The 18,898-nt window shown below is 40.5% G+C and overlaps 1 protein-coding gene across 1 annotated transcript in view; it reads right to left on the bottom strand.

Moving 5' to 3' along the window:
- LOC308287491 (uncharacterized protein) overlaps positions 1-18,898 on the bottom strand; it is a gene marked incomplete at both ends in the record, with an annotated part of 51,601 nt that overhangs the window by 7,751 nt on the left and 24,952 nt on the right. The window contains 11 exons of the mRNA XM_080728676.1: positions 29-130; positions 221-345; positions 427-524; positions 615-832; positions 920-1,138; positions 1,245-1,370; positions 1,464-1,629; positions 1,919-2,076; positions 3,462-3,612; positions 3,706-3,854; positions 3,942-4,103. Of these exons, the coding sequence (XP_080584802.1) occupies positions 29-130; positions 221-345; positions 427-524; positions 615-832; positions 920-1,138; positions 1,245-1,370; positions 1,464-1,629; positions 1,919-2,076; positions 3,462-3,612; positions 3,706-3,854; positions 3,942-4,103 (1,674 nt within the window). The remainder of the gene's footprint in view (positions 1-28; positions 131-220; positions 346-426; positions 525-614; positions 833-919; positions 1,139-1,244; positions 1,371-1,463; positions 1,630-1,918; positions 2,077-3,461; positions 3,613-3,705; positions 3,855-3,941; positions 4,104-18,898) is intronic.

The raw sequence follows: 18,898 nt of genomic DNA, 5'->3' as shown, positions 1-18,898 counted from the left end.
TCTTCATTGTACGTTTCTTGTTGCCTACAGCTCTAAGGACACGCCTCATCTTGGTGACCCTGTCAGTGTCCTCCAAAATAGCAGGGTTTTTCAGAAGAGCCTCCTGGAGTCCCTCAGTTCTTACTCCAACCTGAGTAAAAATGAAATAACGTATGAATTGAGTCGTAGAATTACTTCTTCATGAGATGTCATGAGCGGAAAACTGACAACTCATCTTTACCTCCAGAATATCAGCGGCAGCACCCGCCATAAAGCCACTGGCCTTCGCCACAATGGATCTGGGCAAGATGGTGGCAGCGTCATTGATGTAGAAAGCACTTGCGGCAGCACCAAGCATCAGGGTATCTTTCAGGTGTAATGAGACGGTTACATGACGAAACAGGAAAAGCATTTTTTTTTTACTTAAATTCAGATGTTAGCTCTTACTGCTGTACACATCCATGTGGATGGCTTTGCTGAAACGGTAACTCAGTCTGTCCAGTCTGGGGCCAATGATCTTGACAGCAATGTTGCAAGCTGCAGCACTGCAATGAAAGAATGTTTTGTTCAACACGGATTGATTATTATTGTTTCATAAGGCGTGATGCTGACTGGGCCTGTAATATAGCACTTACACTGACGCGTGGCTAGCTGCGGTACTCCTAGTCAAAGACTTCATGTGCGAGTAAGTGAAGCTCGCCACCTGCAGGTTCTCCTCCGTCTTCAGAATGTTGGCAAGTGTAGTCACCAGACCCATCGGTGGCCTGGTCTCAAACAGCACGATGGAAGCAAGCATACGCAGCTCTGGGTGGAGAGCCCTGTCCATGAACAGTTGAATAGCCACTTCCTGGACCTAATTTACAAGAGGAGACATATTGTAGTAGTTTGCAGAGGTTTGCATGGATTATATTATATCCCCTGTTACTGAAAATTCACATACCACCCTGGATTCCTTCAGTGCAATATTCCTCAGGGCCAAGATGGCGTCAGCATGGACTCTCACGGGCAGACCTGCAGCAGCATTGCCAAACATGGGGAGGACCTTTGTGATTGGCTTAATGCTTACAGGGTGACCAGCATTACCCAGAACCTTCAGCAGCAGGATTAGCTCCTCAGTTGCACCACTGGCAAGGGCCTCGCTCAATTGATCATGGAGGGGCTACAGAAAGATAATGAACTATAACGATTGTAATCCAGACATGGACCAACTATTTTGTCCACTATAGAAAAACTATAGCCTATACATATACTCCTTTTTCTTTTACCTTTACAAGCTCAGCGGGACAGACGACCCTCTCTGCGCAATATTTTGCAATCATGGTACCATATCCAAGCAAGACAATTTCACGGAGAATGGGGTTGGCCATAATTTTGTCGTTGACTGCCAGGGCCTAGACCAATACAAATGATGTTATTTTCTCTTTTAATTCTTTAACTCTTGTTAACTGGATAACAAGTACTGTGTTGTTTCAAGTTTCACCAACCGCAAAAAGCTTGATGGCCTCCCTATCAGATGTGACCATGTGCACAGATGCCACCAAAGCCTGAGCTACTTCAGCAACTGTAATGTGATCAGCCAAGAACTTCTCCTTGATGAATCTCAGAACAGCTGATGTTCCAATGGCAGGGATGGCATCCAGGAACCAGCGTCTGAGAAAATAAAGTTGAATGAGGGGTGACAACTCGTCCTTATACCTCATCTGTGGTAGGCGCTTGACAATAGAGTAGTCAAAACCGAATTAATAAAATATTGTCTACCCTATGATAGTTTTTAATGCACCTACGAGGGCGTGGTTCTTCATCAGACCTGTGAATAAGAACCTCTGGGGTTTGAAACATCCTGTTGGTGCATTAAAAGGCTGTATTGTATTCATTCAATGAGGTCTATGTACAACACTAACTGATCCAGTAAAAATCCTGTCTCCAGGGGGAAACTAACCTGAATGCAGGCCTGGTCTTGAACTGATTCCATAGCATCTCAAGGTCTTCATAGTGGGCTGTGCGAAGGAGCTGAATGAGTTCTACAAATTTGTGAGTCGCGTCCTCGTGGACCTTTTCTACGTTGGAGGTAACCAGATGATTCAGAACCTCCTTAATCTACAAACAGAGCAAATCATTGTCATTAAAGATTGACCAGAATTAAAAGTTCCCCCCCTTCTGTGTTACCTAGAACTGGAGGATTGATTTTGGGGTTTGTATTGTAGAGTACAACTTGATGACATCACACATTGTACTTTACAATACAAACCCCAAAATCAATCCTCCAGTTCTTAGTCCAGTCATTATATGAAAAAACCTAAAACAAATTGCAATAGTAGCAAACTCAACTGATTCTGTATCCTCATTATGTCCTTAGTGAGGGAAAAAAAGTCCCAAGGAATCCCATCGGGGCAAAGTTTTGAAAACGACCTACCTACCTTCACTTACTATACACTACACTATAAAGGAAAAATGACTCCCAAAAAAATCTGCTTTAAGTGGGATGTGAGGGGTCAAACTAGGGGTTTTTAATTATTCTGAATCCATTGCAAGCATTTGTTTTGCATGAAAAACATTCCTTGGGCAAAAAACGGACCCCAAAAGACTGTGAAAATTGATGACTCATCACTAAACCATCATTTTGAGGGGCCATTTCTTTAAAAACCCCTAGTTTGACCCCTCACATCCCACTTAAAGCAGATTTTTTTGGGAGTCATTTTTCCTTTATAGTGTAGTGTATAGTAAGTGAAGGTAGGTAGGTCGTTTTCAAAACTTTGCCCCGATGGGATTCCTTGGGACTTTTTTTCCCTCACTAAGGACATAATGAGGATACAGAATCAGTTGAGTTTGCTACTATTGCAATTTGTTTTAGGTTTAGCCTAATTTTGGCCTAAAATTACTGGACTATCTAGGCAACACAGAAGAGGGGGAACTTTTTTTTATTTCCACACAACTCCTCTAAGTTATATTAATGACATAGTTAAATATTGAAAATGGGTGGTCTTCCCCTTTAATAGGACTAGTAAAAAGCACCCTTCGGGGGTTTGACAACTTCCAATGTGAAAGCCCCCTGTACACCAGCCTAGACCGATACAGGACAGGTCCAGTGGGCAGCTAAACAATGTGGCCAGGTCAATGTTAAATGGGCAGGGTTTTTTTCTGACCCTAAATTAAAACAAGTTTGTGTGTTTACTGACTGCAGGGCTAAATGTGGGAGAAAATTCCAAACATTTATTGATTATTAGAAGTGGAGTCACAAAAATAGTTGTCCTGCCAGAGCCATAGTGTTTTTTGTGGCAAGTTTGAAGACAATTGGACAACTGCTGTGCTATGAGTTTACTCAGTAGGACTGGCTGGATCCTGGCTTCAGTAGAAGTTTTGTCACATTGACTGAAATTATGTTATGTTGATTCTGCACTGCCTGTGTTGTGCATTTGTGTAACCAGAATAACGTGTTCCCATTCATTATTTTATTAATCTTAATAAGTAATATGAAACGATACCTGAGCCTGTATGTTGTTGACCTTAATGAGCTGAAGAGGGGATTGAAGGAGTTCATCACCAAACTCATACTTAAGTGATCCACGGTGAACATACTCAGCTGCGATTGGCACAATTGGTGTCTTCTGAATCTCAAGGAAGATGAACTTTTGTCTTAAAGGAGTGATATGGAATCAAACATTAATCTGAGATTTTACAAAATATAAAGCATTGGCATTGTCTTGAATTCTTTGTCTCTGAACTTACGTGGTCTCCATCTGAGCGGCACCGCTCCTCTCAACAAATGGGGAGAACTGAATCAGTTCACTGACACTTGCCTCCAATATCAGTGTGCCAGTGGCAGCAGGCTTCAAGATGTAGTTGTATGCTGCAGCTCCCCTCAGGTTCTTTGTTCCCTGTGTATAGAGACACATGTTTTATTATTTGGCAAGTAAGGTATACACAGTAATACATCCTGTGACTGAAAAGGTATTGGCCTTCACCTGCTGACACTCAACACATTTCTTGGTGTAGACTAAACCTCTGTCCTTAACGATCTTCTCTTGGCAGTGCTGAAGGTCCTTGGTCTTGGTCAGAAGGAGGCGCTCAGCCTTTAAGTCATCAGTAATGGCGTAAAGGGTCTTGCATACACCCTGAGCTCCAGACTGAGAGACATGTGGGAAAGGTTACTGGAGAGCTCCGACTTTCTGATATGGACTTGTTTTTGTATGTAGCTGTCCAAAGCTCTTTTGGACAAACCTCGTGCAGCTCATAGACATTCTGAGTCTTCTTGACGTTGAGCTGAAGGACGTTGAGGATGCCTCTGTAGATGTTCAGCACCATTCCTGAGATTCTCTCAGGGGCGTACACGTTGCCCACAACACCACTGGCATACTCAAACTTGATAGGAATCATGAGCTCAGCGGACAGGGCGGCAGTGAGCTTAGTGGCAGGTATAAATGGATCTTTGGGCAGGACACCACTGTACTCATAAAGTTCAGGTTCCACAAGCTATAGGGTAAAAAATAAATAACATTGTTTAATGTACAGGACTGAGCGTTTGTTGATGTTTAGTGACCTTTGAAAATGATTACCTTTTACCTTAAGCAAAAAGGTATTGTGGGCAACAGCACTGATGAGAACCTTGCTGCTGACTTTTACTCCAGCTGTCGCCAGACCCTGATCAGGCAGACCGCCCATGAGCACTGCCTCATACTTGTACACATATGTGTTAGTTGGAGCAAATGAAGGAGCTGTGAATACAATTTCCCTCTGTTAGAAGAGTAATACAATAATAATCAGTTATCGTATTAAACATTCATTTATGAAAGATGATATATCATTTGCGACAACAACATTTTAGTGACTGTTGACAGAGGATAAGCATTAAAGGGATATTTCACTTTCAAACGTTGGGGCTCATTTTAAAGTCTGCTCTGGCTTTTGTGTTTCACTCCAGACAGTTTTTAAGTTGCTTGATTCAGTATATAGATATTTGATATTCATTTTATCTGACACACCCCCTTCCCATACAAATGGTAAATAAAATGGGAAATGGTGCATTTATATACAGACAGTACAGTAGCGATGGCTGGGGTGCTTATGTTAAAATGACCCCACACGTGCTTGAAAGTGAAATATCCCTTTCTAATAGCCAGTTTCACTTGGCTATTAGACAAATGTTGTTACCATTTATTATTATTACTTACTTACTTACACTTACTTAATTACATGCTTAATTCATTAATTTCTTACTTACTCCTGGGGTGGAGAACCCAACACATATTCACATACATTATGAATGAAAACATTATTATTATAATGTTATTATTTGTGATGGTTTTACAATGTACGTACCAAAGTTACGGTGTTGACCAGCTGAAAAGAAATAACACAAGATTAGTATGAACTAACGCCAGAATTCCATGCCTTTGCCTAAGTCAGGGGTCTTCAACATTTTCAGGCCAATGACCCCTTAGTTGAGAGAGAGACGAAGCAGGGACCCCCAAACCTTTTAATAGATTCCATATAGTTTCATCGTTTGACAGCACAATCATCAGTGTATTTTGGATTCATGTCAATTTGTGTTTTCAGATATTTAACCACTTGAACTGTCAATACTTAATAAACTTGACCTTTCACTCTGTAATTAGTTGTCTCTTTTCCCCCCTCTATACCAAAGCTCTGTGTCAAAAATAGCTGATCTACAAGCTCACAACGACTCTCAGCACGAGGCGTTGTGAGCTTGTAGATCTGCTATTTTTGGATAAAGTTCTCAGAATAAGGACACTAGGGTTCAAGTGGTTACTACCACACAAAGATTTGGAGGTACCCCTATAGTAACTCTGAGGACCCCTGGCCTAAGTATATTCCTAAGTAACTCCTCCATGTAAAGCATGTATCTTCTAATCTTTTAATTCCATTGGCAATGGAATTAAAACTCAATAGAAATTGTGTTGCGTCAAGTGGCAAATGGACCATTAATTGTGGGTAATATGACTCTATTTTTGAATGTCATAATAATTAAACATTAAGCCATTAAACATGAAGCTAAATTATATATATATATATATAAAAAAAACAGCATCACGTTTGACTTTCATAAGAAACCGGTTTCTAAGGAAAAGGAAGATACAAACATTAACCGCCTGTAGCACCTGTAGCAGCAAGTAATGGCATAATGAATCTGAATGAACATGGAAAATCTATACTCACCCACAAGGGCCAGAGTCATGAGTAGCACAACCACTCTCATGGCTGCAGGTGCTGTGGAAGCCCCCCCAGCAGTCCCAAGCAGCTCCTTTATCAGAAACTAATCCTGGAGGGCAATGTCCCTGTTAGCAGAATGACCATGCATGAAACTGTTATTGGTACAAAGAGGGTGTAAATCAGTTTAGGTTCAGGTTAGGGCCACCTGACTTGTATTCTACTGACATTTCCCAATTCCCAGGTGGTCAGCATTAAGCATGGGTTTCATATTGTTTGTCATGTCTCTCTATGCCGCAGTTCTTATGATGAGGATATATTTCAAGAGAATCCAACTCACAAAAAAAAGACGGAAAAAAAAAGAAAAGAAACAGCCAACAGGTTTCGACCTGTTAACGTCTTCAGTAGGGCAAGAACTGGACCCAATAACCATACAAACAAATCCATTAATTATAGTGTCTATTCACGTGACATCACAAATAAACAGGCAATCGATAACCACCCACTAAGCACGCCGTCTAATTGTGGTCTAATAGTGGTATAGATTTGAAAGTTTTTTAGTTGTCTAAACTTAGACTAGACGACTAATAGACTTCTAATAATCGTCTAAATGTAGACGGTCTATATTTAGACGACTATTAGAAGTCTATTAGTCGTCTAGTCTAAGTTTAGACAACTAAAAAACTTTCAAATCTATACCACTATTAGACCACTTTTAGACGGCGTGCTCAGTGGACATGGTTACCAAAGACTGATTAACTTGATTTAATACAAAATGAAGCGGTGGTCAGCCGCTCCTCTAAGTGACTTTGTCCATGTGTGTCTAATGTCTATGTTACTATATATCCATGTTACTATATATCTATGTTACTATATATCTATGTTACTATATATCCATGTTACTTTGTAGCCTGGACTGCATGTCTAATGTCTATGTTACTATATATCCATGTTACTTTGTAGCCTGGACTGCGTGGCGCTGTTGAGTCACTCACACCAATCTGGCAAGCCAGAAAGCCAAAGAAAGGGGAACGCCCACTCAGTCTGTACCTCTGTAGCCAATATTTGTTCAGTTTCCTACAACTGCCATTAAGAATAATCTTTGTTTTACCTCTGAGCCAAATGGTCATGAGGCACACATCTGTAATTAATGTGAAGAAAGTACATACACCAGTGATTCTATTCCTGGGAGTGCATTTTGGATTGTTTGAGCCTCCATACCCATAAGAAATATAGTGATTTGCTTGTTTGCTTTGCAGTATAGTATCTTTAATAAGCCATTAAAGAATGTGGCATGTCTCCTATAATAAACGTTTCAAAGTTCAATTAACATGGGCACAGTGACTATTACGTATTTGCTTACATTATCTCCTTATTTATATGGTCAAGATGACCATTGCTGACATGTCATTTCAGCATGTTTGTTTTCTCGATATGATGCCAATGTTTAAACATCCCTATTGAACAGCTTTTGATTTTAATTCCATCTGAATCATGCAAATACAAAGCTGACATTTGAACGTATTACACTGACTTAAACAAAGCAACAAGTTATTCAGCAAAACTTAATTTTCTGTCCAGACTGTCCCTAACCGACAGTTTTGAGAAAAGCTGTGTGCACTGCAGTCCCACAGCCCCCTCCCAGGCTCCCACACACACACGCACACACGCACGCACGCACGCACGCACGCACGCACGCACACACACACACACACACACACACACACACACACACACACACACACGCACACACACACACATTTTCCTGACACGTTTAATTGTTTAAATTCATCAACAGTATTACTCAACCTCACAATGATGCTACATGTGCATGAAGGAGTTGGCTAGGTTACAGTTACAAGATGGCAGATACTGTATGTTATACATTGATATCACATCGAGAACGTTGAAGGCAGACATGATGAATCAGAACAATTTTTTTTACAAGCTGTAGTATTTTTGAGTGAGACGAGATAGATAAAGGCAAAGATGCCTTCACTAAGTAGGTAATAGTCATATATAGTATTTAAGTAAGTAGATTTAGAAATGGTCTGTAAAGGGATTCATGATTGTGTGCTAATTGTATCTTTGACCACCACAAAACAAATGAGGCCTTGCAGCCCCCCTGTGATCTTAATGACTATGGCAGTTGAAGCCCCACCCCGTCTTCACTCTGGTGTCGGAAGCGTTTTCCCCATTCATTTCTTCCATAGACATTTCATAAAGTATTCATTTAAACGTTTTTAAGCCTTGGACAAAGTCACCTCGGCTGGTGAGGAATCATGACAATATTCAATTAGAAAGCTGAAAAAAGGGCAGGGTACAAGACTGTGTACATCATTATTTTCAAAATTGCGGAAACTACACTACCAGAGTGCATTGCGAATGACACTTGTTTCCTCAAATATATCCCTTAAATCACGCTCAGTTTAGTTATCCAGGCCAGCATATGGCCTGACATACAGTGATTGTCATCTCTGTGGACACTCTTATCGTCATCTTTAACACAGTGCATCATATTTGTAAAAGAAAGACACTCGCCCACGGAGTTCTGCTGAAGTGCAATAATCTGCCGGGCAGACAGGGGGCAGTAGCTATTTTTGCGGCAACCGCAAGATATACAAAAGAAGAAGAATCTCCACCAATGACAGACGTCGATTTCACCGGATGTATAGTTTTAGCAGTATGGGTAATGCAGTTCTTCTCTGTGCGATCTTGATTAAAACGTGTTTTTACTAAAACTAGAGTGATTGCATACATACTCGGGGGTTCTACAGGAGCATATGGAACCATTTTACAACCACCAGCCTAGTGGTAAGTGTACATTGAATTGCTACGACTTTGTGGCTGATAATGAAAAACCCTATGGTAAAAATGAATGGCCAGTTTGCTTCCGACACCTCACTGCGATGCTCTATACCCCCAATGCCACACGCCATGGGGTAGACAAACCTGTTGTGACCCAAACCAATATTTGTTGATAATTAATTAACACAGATGAAGTTATTGATATTTTCAACTGTTAATACCCAGCCGAGGGGTCAAAGGTCATTACTGCAGGGAGTCAGGGTGGGACCATACAATCCTAAATAAAATCAAAACTCCTATTCTTACCTAACACAAAGGAAATCAAAAATACAAATATCTAACCTAATATAACCACACAGGAGCAAATCAGGTTCCACCTAATAGTTAGCCACTCACACTCAGACACAACTCATTTTGGACTGCTCCTACAGATTTTGGCGTAAAATCACACAAAGCGGTACACAGTATCTCTAAAGTCAACATGGATCTGTCCCATTTCCCATATTACCTCCTGATTGGCTACCATTGCCTTCTAAAGTTTGTGTATGCGTCGTGATGGTCGCTTATCTCCCGATTAGGGAGTCTTAATTACTGGTAGATAGAGGACTATAGCCTTATTTATAAGGTATGCACTCTTACTCTGTGAGCCACATGGGCACCCCTCTGTTGATTATTTTTTATGTTGAACTTCCATGCTTCAGACGCACTGAAGCATCACATGGAAGCATCACAAACGGAAGCTCTTTTTTTTTCAAAAAGTGTGGTCACTTGGAAATTAATAAATGATCTCAAAACCTTGATTGTCGTCTACCCTACAATTGAGCCGGTCTTCGTTAACAGTATTATGCTCTATGAAACTTAATTGTCTCCGCCAAGCCGAAGGTGTGGCAGAGACTATGTTTTGCACCTAGTCCGTCAGTCCATCTGTCGGTCCGTTTGTCTGTTTGTGAGCACCTAATCTCCAGCACCGTTGGTTCAATCAACATGAAACTGTGCACACACACTCCCTGGATGCCAGAGCAGAACCTCTGCCCCAAATCTGTCAGATCGGCCTATTATAGCACCACCAGGAGGCAGACTTTTGTCCAAAAATAAAGAAAATCGGTACACAGTATCTATATAGTCATGTGATCAACACAGATCTGTCTGATTATTTATATTCCTTCCTGATTGGTTAGGATTGCAGGATTAAGTTTGCAGGAGTGGCTTGTTTTGAATAAAATGTCTCAAATCATGAACATACCACAGCTATCAAATGGGTAAGGTCTTACCTGGAAAATAGAGAACAAGTGGTTAGAGTAAATGGCACAGTGTCCTCACCACAACTATTAACATGCGGGATCCCGCAAGGCAGCATTCTAGGTCCTCTCTTCTTCCTGTTGTATATAAATGACATGAAGTCTGCCTGCGATTGTAATCTGTTCCTTTTCGCGGATGATTCAGCCCTCTTAGTCTCACATAAAGATAAATTAATGGTAGAAAGGAAACTAAGCTCCGAACTAACCAAAGTCAGTACTTGGTTAGAAGACAACAGACTGTCACTGCACTTAGGCAAAACAGAGGCAATCCTTTTTGGGTCCAGACCTAATTTAAATAAATCTCCAGGGCTCAAGATAGCTGTCGGTAACACCATAATCACAGATAAGGATGAAGTTACTTATTTAGGATGTATCCTGAACAACAGTCTATCTGGAGAGAGCATGGCACTGAAAGTTATCCTGAAAGTAAATCAGAGGATAACATTTCTTGCCCGAATATCACCCTTCATAGACAGAAACGCGTTAATAATATTGGCAGGGGCATTGGTGCAATGTCACTTTGACTATGCATGCACATCCTGGTACTCTAACATCCCAATGATCCTTAAGAAAAAGCTTCAGACCTCACAAAACAAATGAGTTAAATTGATCCTCAATTTACATCCCAGAACACATCTTTTACCGGCCCATTTTAACAGCCTTAAATGGCTCAAAGTTGAGCAAAGAGTCACCCAAATAAAAATGTGCATGGTGCATAGGATTATAAATAATGCTGCACCTAAATACTTACATGAATATTTTCGCAAGGTCAGCACAGTACACAGTACACAACTTTGTGCTTTATCCATTCAACAGTTGCATGGGTCAAAGTTCATTCCTGTATACATTCCTGTAAACAGTTGCATGGAATGATCTACCCAAAAATAATTAAGTCTACTACCTCCATGGCTAGCTTTAAGTCATCCCTAAAGAGCTGGCTCATTGCCAACTCTACTTGAAGCCCCCCCCCCCAACACGTACAAACGTGCACACACGCACGCATACACGCAAACACACGCGCACGCACACGCACACACACACAAACACACACACACACACACACACACACACACACACACACACACACACACACACACACACACACAAGAGGACCATGATGGAAATAAGCTTTTAGCTTTCTTGTGTCTATCCTTTTGATGTTTTATTTGTACACTGCTTTGTTCTGTGCATATATTTTGTCAATAAATAAATCAATCAAAAATCAATCAATCAATATACTGATTGCCATGAAACTTTGCATGCACATTCCCACTAGGCTGAGGAAGAAATGGAGCCCTTTTCACTGTTTTAGGTTGTGTTAGTAGTATTGAGTATTTTGCTTGACGTTTTGGTGAGACACTTGTAGCACTGACTAGCATTGACTGTCAAGGACACTTTTGTTTGGTACTCTATTGATAGTTGTGTTGCTTTTATATGGCTGTTTCACTTATGAGCATTGACTGTTTTTTACACTTTATGTATATATTCTTCGTTCCCTTTCTTTGATGTTCCTTGCTTTTTACTGTTCATACTTCTCTGTAACTTTGTAAATATCCTGCTGTGATGCCTCCAGGCGACTCCCTGCTGTTACAATTCCAAACAAGCAAACATGACCCGCTTTAATTACTTCAGTCTACAGTATATTAGTAGTTGAATGACTAGTAGTATTAAAATGTTAGTCTTTTTTATGTCCAATGTATTTGTATTTAAGTTCATAAAGTTAACATAAGTATAACTAAATGCATTGGAAATTAAATCAAAATGTTACAATTCAGGATTCCAATTAAAAAGTAGCACGCTGCGACGCGTTTTGAGCTTGTATATCTGCTATTTCGGCTACTCATACTTGAGATAATAGGTTTTTGCTCGACAGTAACAATATGCCAAAGGATGTGGCCCGAGTGAGTGCTGAAACATAGTGGCCCTCTCTATCATCAAAGTTGCCCACCCCTGCATTAGTCCTACAGATTTAACATTACGCAAATCAGTACACATTATCTTCATATGATCAAGACGTATCTGTCAGATTTTTCATATTCCATCCTGATTGGCAAATTCTGAACATTGCTGGCCCACTGACCTGGTATGGAGTCCTGTGCTCTGAGCAGCAATCTTTCTAGTTGTGGACATAATTTAGCTGTTGAGTGAGCTCTATTTCATAGTAGTTTTAGAAGTTATCACCATCAGAATTCAGCCTAAAAATAATTACCTTGGGTGTTCACATACCGACTGTATATTTCCTATTCGTTATTAAAACAAGCAACTTAAGGCTGTATCTTGAAATTATGTTAATAAGATTATTAAGGAATAAAGAGGTGAGCTTTTTTATTGGAACTTTTTAATGAACATATGTATATGATATGATAAAACATGTTTGATGAAAGAATAATACTCTAGGTTAGGGACAGTCTGGACAGTTTATTCCAACTTCTATGTTGTAAACTTTCTGTACTAGTTTGACATTACCTATCAGTGCTCTGGCAAAAAGGGTCTGCTTAGTGCCTAAATTCACACGTTGTCAAGTCCTGCCCGTTGTCCCGCCCCTCTTCACACCCATTGGTTGCTGTGTCTTGGTGGGACACTCAGTGGGACACTCCACCACCATTTTAATTCAGTTGCTTCGTATTGTTATTCTGTGTGTTCAATTCTAATTTCAAATTTGGTTTCAGTAAAATGGAGCTGTGGCAGTATAGTGACTCAGCATGTTTTTGAAATATTTGTATTTCTCCAAAAATTATGTTTTAGCAAATTCAACATAAAAAATCACACCCGTGTGAACTGAGCGGTGGTCGTGGAGGCTGCGCAACAGCAAAACAAATAAATATATATACTGTATATACACACTATATATATATTGTGTGTGTGTGTGTGTGTGTGTGTGTCTGGCCTGGCCTGAACAACAGCGCCCCTCCCTTAACATGTGTGGTCACAAAAGGTACTGGCTACATACAGACACAGATACAGACAGACAGACAGACAGACAGACAGACATACCCACACACACGGCCACGTATAGGAGCGTTGTGACCACCGCTCAAAAAGGTAGAACCAGGGCGGGACAAGGCAGATAGTCTGCTGGTTGGTCAGTCAGGGACCAACCTGAGGGCTAACAGGTGAATTGTAATACTTGTAAGACTGACCACACAATGACCGACCACATATCTCCCCAATTGCATCTGCATTACATGATATGTAATGTATAATTGCCGTTCAATACCACACTTGTAATAACACTCACACAACATATGTTGCAATGCTTCGTGATCTTTATTTAAAATAACAAATGGTTTAAGTAATATTGGTGGAATGACAAATACAATTCTACATAAGAATGTGACAGAAGGTTATCAGATTAAGCACACTGAGGAGTACAGTGGCAGGCCACATGGGCCTGTGTGGTCTCCCTCACGTCCACACTCTTCTGATAGATGTTGGGGAGACCGTCAGAAACATTCAAGCTAGAATCTGCAACGAGGAAGACAGCAAAGTGTTTAAGACCCATGTGTTTCTTTTCTTTTCCTAGAATACATAATGTAAGGTGAAAGTGTTTGTTTGTTTTGTAGACTCACCAGCAGATACGCAGTGGAAGCCAACAGTGACAGGAGTGAGCCTCACTGGAGCACAACCAGGCAGACAGCGCAGCACAGGTTCAACAGAGTAGCATTTGGACATCTCCCCATGAACCATGAGCTGCTTCTCCAGTTTGACAGATTCATGCTTCATGAAACATTCTGGAAAGGTAAGGTGATTATATATGAATTATGTATTTGCATCATTTGTAGGTCATATCATCGGAAGCAATTATTGCACTCTAATCACACTGAATGAGCTATAGGTTGAGTGCACATTGTTTACTTTGTTGCTTGTACGCATTACTTAAAGGAGAGATTATTTGTTTCAAGTAATTCACTGTTTCACACGTTTGAAGTGGGAATACATTCACAATACAGAATGATTAAATTGATTGGTGAATAGCAACTTTTGATGCTGTCTTGCCAATGTACATGCAAAGACAAGGTGTAGGTTTTACCAGTAGTGTCACGGCAGCTCTCAGAAGGAAGCACCCAGGAATGGGCGAAGCTGACTGAACTCTTGGTCAAGCGTCCGTTGGGGCTGCTGTACTCTTCTCTGACTTCCCCATCAGCCTTACCACAGATTCCACAGGTCTTTCCCCTCATCCAGTCCACCACTTTAACCTGAGAACAAAGAAAGCCTTTGTGGTTTATGGACCTAGAGTGTGTTTTTTAAGGATCACTTTGTTAAGAATCCTTATTTATAAATTAGTGAAATAGAGTCCCAATAATTCCATTATGAATTGTGTCACCTTAAATGTGTTCCTATCAAGGTAGACCTCCTGAAGACCCAGGCTTGGTGCATGGACAATGACACCCTCACCTCTCTGTTTGATCTGGATTTTGGCTGTAATTGTTACAAAAACAAATTATGTGAAGTAGGATATTTGTCTTCTAATAATGGTAATAATTTCAGATTGACAGATGGATTATTATTTGTTTATATAGAAGACCTGTGGGATGCTGGTATGGAAGGTTGCTGATGGGAATTTCTATTCCATTCACCTTCACCTCAACATCATTGATCTTGGGGACTAGGTCAACATCGCTGTTGAAATGAAATAGATTTGATGAATAAACTAAATGAAATTAATAAACTGTGAAATCTCCAAAAGCGAAACACATTTTAGTTTTGGATGGAGAATGACATTTGCCATCTTGCTTGCCAATTACTCAGACAAAGTAGTTGATTTCCTTCTTTAGAAAGCTTAAGCATTTGTTATACTTACATGTCAGCAATTTTTACATTGATTATATTTTGTTGAAGTGTGTGATCTTTCTTCAGTAGAACTATGAACTTGAGTTCATCTGTGCAATCCTGAGCCAGAACCTGGTAGCAAGAGGCGGGCATCGCATTGCTGTAGCTCCTGTTGTTGAATGTGGTCACTTTGTCACCAACCATGGAGCACTCAGCTAGAATAATAAGAAACAAAGAACATTTTAGTTTTTACCATGGATCTAATAAACAATAAAAGCACTTGGTGCAAAAGACCTGTATGCTTACCTGCGTGAGCCTTGGTAATTGCATAGGAGATCTTGTCAAACAGGCTGTCCTGAGCTTCCAACTCAACGGCTGTGTGTCCAATGGGCAGATAAACGGGCAGACCAACTCCAAGTTTGTACATGATCCTCTATAATATTGTAAATTGGAAGAACTGTCAGCCATAATAAAATAATAAATTGAAAGAGCTAACATTTTAAAAATGTAGTTTCTCTGTAGCACTCTTTGAAACAAAACTATAAATAAATAGATTATAGGAATGCAAGCCTGCCTTTGGTGTCTTCAGCACAACATTCAGGGTACTCTCTGAGGCAACAGCCACAGTCAGTATGATCTGTTTGGGAGCATTCTTGAACTTTGCCACGCTTACACCAGCTGGTACGACAAAGTTTGGAATGTACTCAGCGATCCTATGAAGTGAAAAAGACTTACTATAGATGTTTGATAGAAATGTAATACATGTATTATTTTATTATTATTATTACCCTTATTTATTATTTTAAATAAAGAATACTTTGAAACAATGTTTGAACGTGATATTGTGATTTGGCTACTTTACTTCTTCACATAGTGTTGCCATCTCGATGGAAGCTTTTCCCATGTCATCTTCACACGGAAAGCTGGGTTTGGGCCAACAAGACCAGTTTCAACTTCAATCTGAGTCCCATATTGCTTGCAATCCTTACCCCAGGCAATCTTAGCCTGAGAGAACAAAATGGGAAACAATTAAGCCCATGACAACTAAGTCTATGTAAAATTATAATGGAGTCTGAGATGCAAGATTCACCATGCTTTTGTGGTAGCTTAGCATCATGCCATCAGCACAGATTCTCCAGTGGGACTTTACAGCAAGGTCAGCAAAGACAATCTGCAGTCTGGAAGTAATTCTGTCGTAGTAAGCTGCAATCTGGTATCCTTGAACCTTATGGTTAGATCTCACCGTACGGATGACAACAGTCACGGCAGGAGTGACAAGTTTGGAAAGGTCTTTGGCCTGAAGATAGAAATGATGATGTGATGTTAATCGAAGTTGTTAAAAAGGTCTTAAACACCTTTGATTCTCATCAAATTTGTATTCTTTGAATGCTTTGATTGAAAACGCCCCACCTTTTTATAGATGGCCTCAAAGCTGGAGGCGCTGCTCATGGTGGAAGCCCTGGCAGCGGAAACAGCATGCTGCAAACAAAAAAGCACATGCCTGTCAAAACAGAACATGATAGCTTATTGATGAAACATTCTTTAGACAGCTGATAGATGATTACCTGGTGAATGTGCTTCTTGGCAAACTTCATGTCATAGACCTCCTGCTGTAACAGCAAAAACTACAGATCAACCCACTGACCAAGATTTGCACAAGAGAAAAGAAGATCGTCAAGATTACTCTAAGCCTCACCCTTGAGACGCGGGAGCTGGATCTGGAAGAGCTTGAACGGCTGCTGCTAGAACGAGAGCTGCTCTTGGCACGGGAAGAGCTTGAGGATGAGGAAGAGGATGAACTGGCCCTTGAGCTGCTGGAGCTGGAGGATGATCTGGTGCCGTTCTTCAGACCAGGAACCAAGATCTTCTTGAGCTTCAGGAGGACATTCTTGTCCTCTTGGATTTCCTCCTCCTCGCTCAGGTTGATCACTTTGATGATCTTCTCAGCTGCCTTTGCTCCAATCTGAACCTCAACCTCAAGCATCTCAATGAGTGGTGCACCCTCTGCATCTAAACAGAAGAAAACACAATAAATTACTTATTATTCTTAACACAGTCCCTGCCGGTCAACTGCCTGATCAACAATTTAACTAGGGGGTTCCCTGCCGATCAACTTTTATCAACTTTTATATAAAAAGTAATTTTTTAGATATTTTTTGCGGAAAAAACTCCCCTGGACGAATTTTGCTGTCAGGAGCTGGATTATTTAAGTATTTACTCTGGCAGTGAATGATTACCACTGTTACTCAATAAGATGATGTCATCTACTTTACTTGCCTTCAGCAACCTCAACAAAGACTGCATGTTTTCCAATCAAAGCATAGAGTGCAGTGTTTCTGATGGAGGCAGCACTGTGAGACTCAATGTCAGCACAGACCTTGAATTCAAAGATTTCAGATATAGCACACATTTTCTTCTCAAAGGTGGCCTTCAGGGTTTTCACCTTCTGGACAATATTGGCTGGCAGATCAACGGGAATGATTTCAGATGACCTTGACTAGAAAAACAGACAAATACAATTCATAATCACATAACCAAAACAATATACAGTATTACTTATAGAACTTTATGTGGAGAATGGGGTCAGGAATAAAACTCACCAAACCACCGAACGTAGAGGATGCAACCCTAGATGTGATAGTAGAAGTGAAAGACTCCCTGGAAAGTTGTCTTACAATTTCAGCTGGGACCAATGGTGTGATTCTTGCAGCTGCAATTTCTTCGACATTTCTTGCAATAGCAAGAGTTTCAACACTGCAATAAAAGGCGAAATCATGTATGAATTTAAATATACCGGTATGTGAAATGGTGAATCATACAATTTATTTGGTGAAAATGATAATACATACACTGCTGATGCAATCCTACCCACGCCCCGTTCAGGTATAACCTGGAACTTGAAGTTTTCTCCAATCATGTCAACTCTTGCGTTGATCTTTGCAGGGATAATGGTGTGGACTCTGGCTCTTGATACCACAGCAGCCTGGATTAAAGCAGTATTCACTCCCATAACTGCATATGTGTACATGGAAACACTGAAAGGCAAAGAAATGTGAACTTAAAGCGAATGCCAGATTTTTTTTTCACTTTTTTCATTTGATTTTTTTTATTTATTTATTTATTTAAAGAATGAGCTGCTATTGGTTTCACCTTGGAGTTATCGTAGCCCTCAACTCAATGTCAGACTTAAGAAGAATGGAAGGATGGAAGTCCGCTGGGAGAGGTGGTGTCACAGTTGCCTGGACTGTGGAGTTAAAATATTGTATTCAATTTCACAGTTTAAAAGATCCTTTAGCTTACATCAAAGGGAGATCTGAACTTACCCTCAACAGCAGCATTAGCCACAGCAGCGGTATAGAAACTCAGCTCCATAGGCAGACCAACAGTAGTGGGGAAGATACGACGAACCTCAGCAGCCAGGATGGGTTTAGTGTAATGGAATGCAATACCAGCCAGCAGAGCATCAAATGCCTTCCTTCCCTCAGCCCTAATCCTAGGACCAGTGGCAAGCTGTAGAAAAACACACATTGTGTACATGATGGCATACAGCCTTCAATTCAGAGTTGAATGGTTATTGAACATAAACAATTTAATGTAACTGTACAACATTCAGTACCTCAATAACCTGATCAATGATGGCTTTTTCCACGCTGGCAAAAGCAATTTCCTGTCCGAAGAATTTGACATACACAGAGGCCAGTGGCTGCTTTGAAGGATTAGCTCTCCATGCAGAAAGCTGAGGGATGATGACAGTAAAACCTGAGTGAGTCCTTTGAAATTGTTCTGTGATCACATACAGTTGTTTAACGGCAGTATTGAATACTTGGAAGGTCCTTCATACTCACAGCCCGGATAACGTTCCTCATCTTGGTAATTCT

This window comes from Nannobrachium achirus, assembly GCF_963921795.1.
Source record: "Nannobrachium achirus genome assembly, chromosome: 1".
Lineage (NCBI taxonomy): Eukaryota > Metazoa > Chordata > Actinopteri > Myctophiformes > Myctophidae > Nannobrachium > Nannobrachium achirus.
This window is presented reverse-complemented; position numbering and strand designations above follow the sequence as displayed.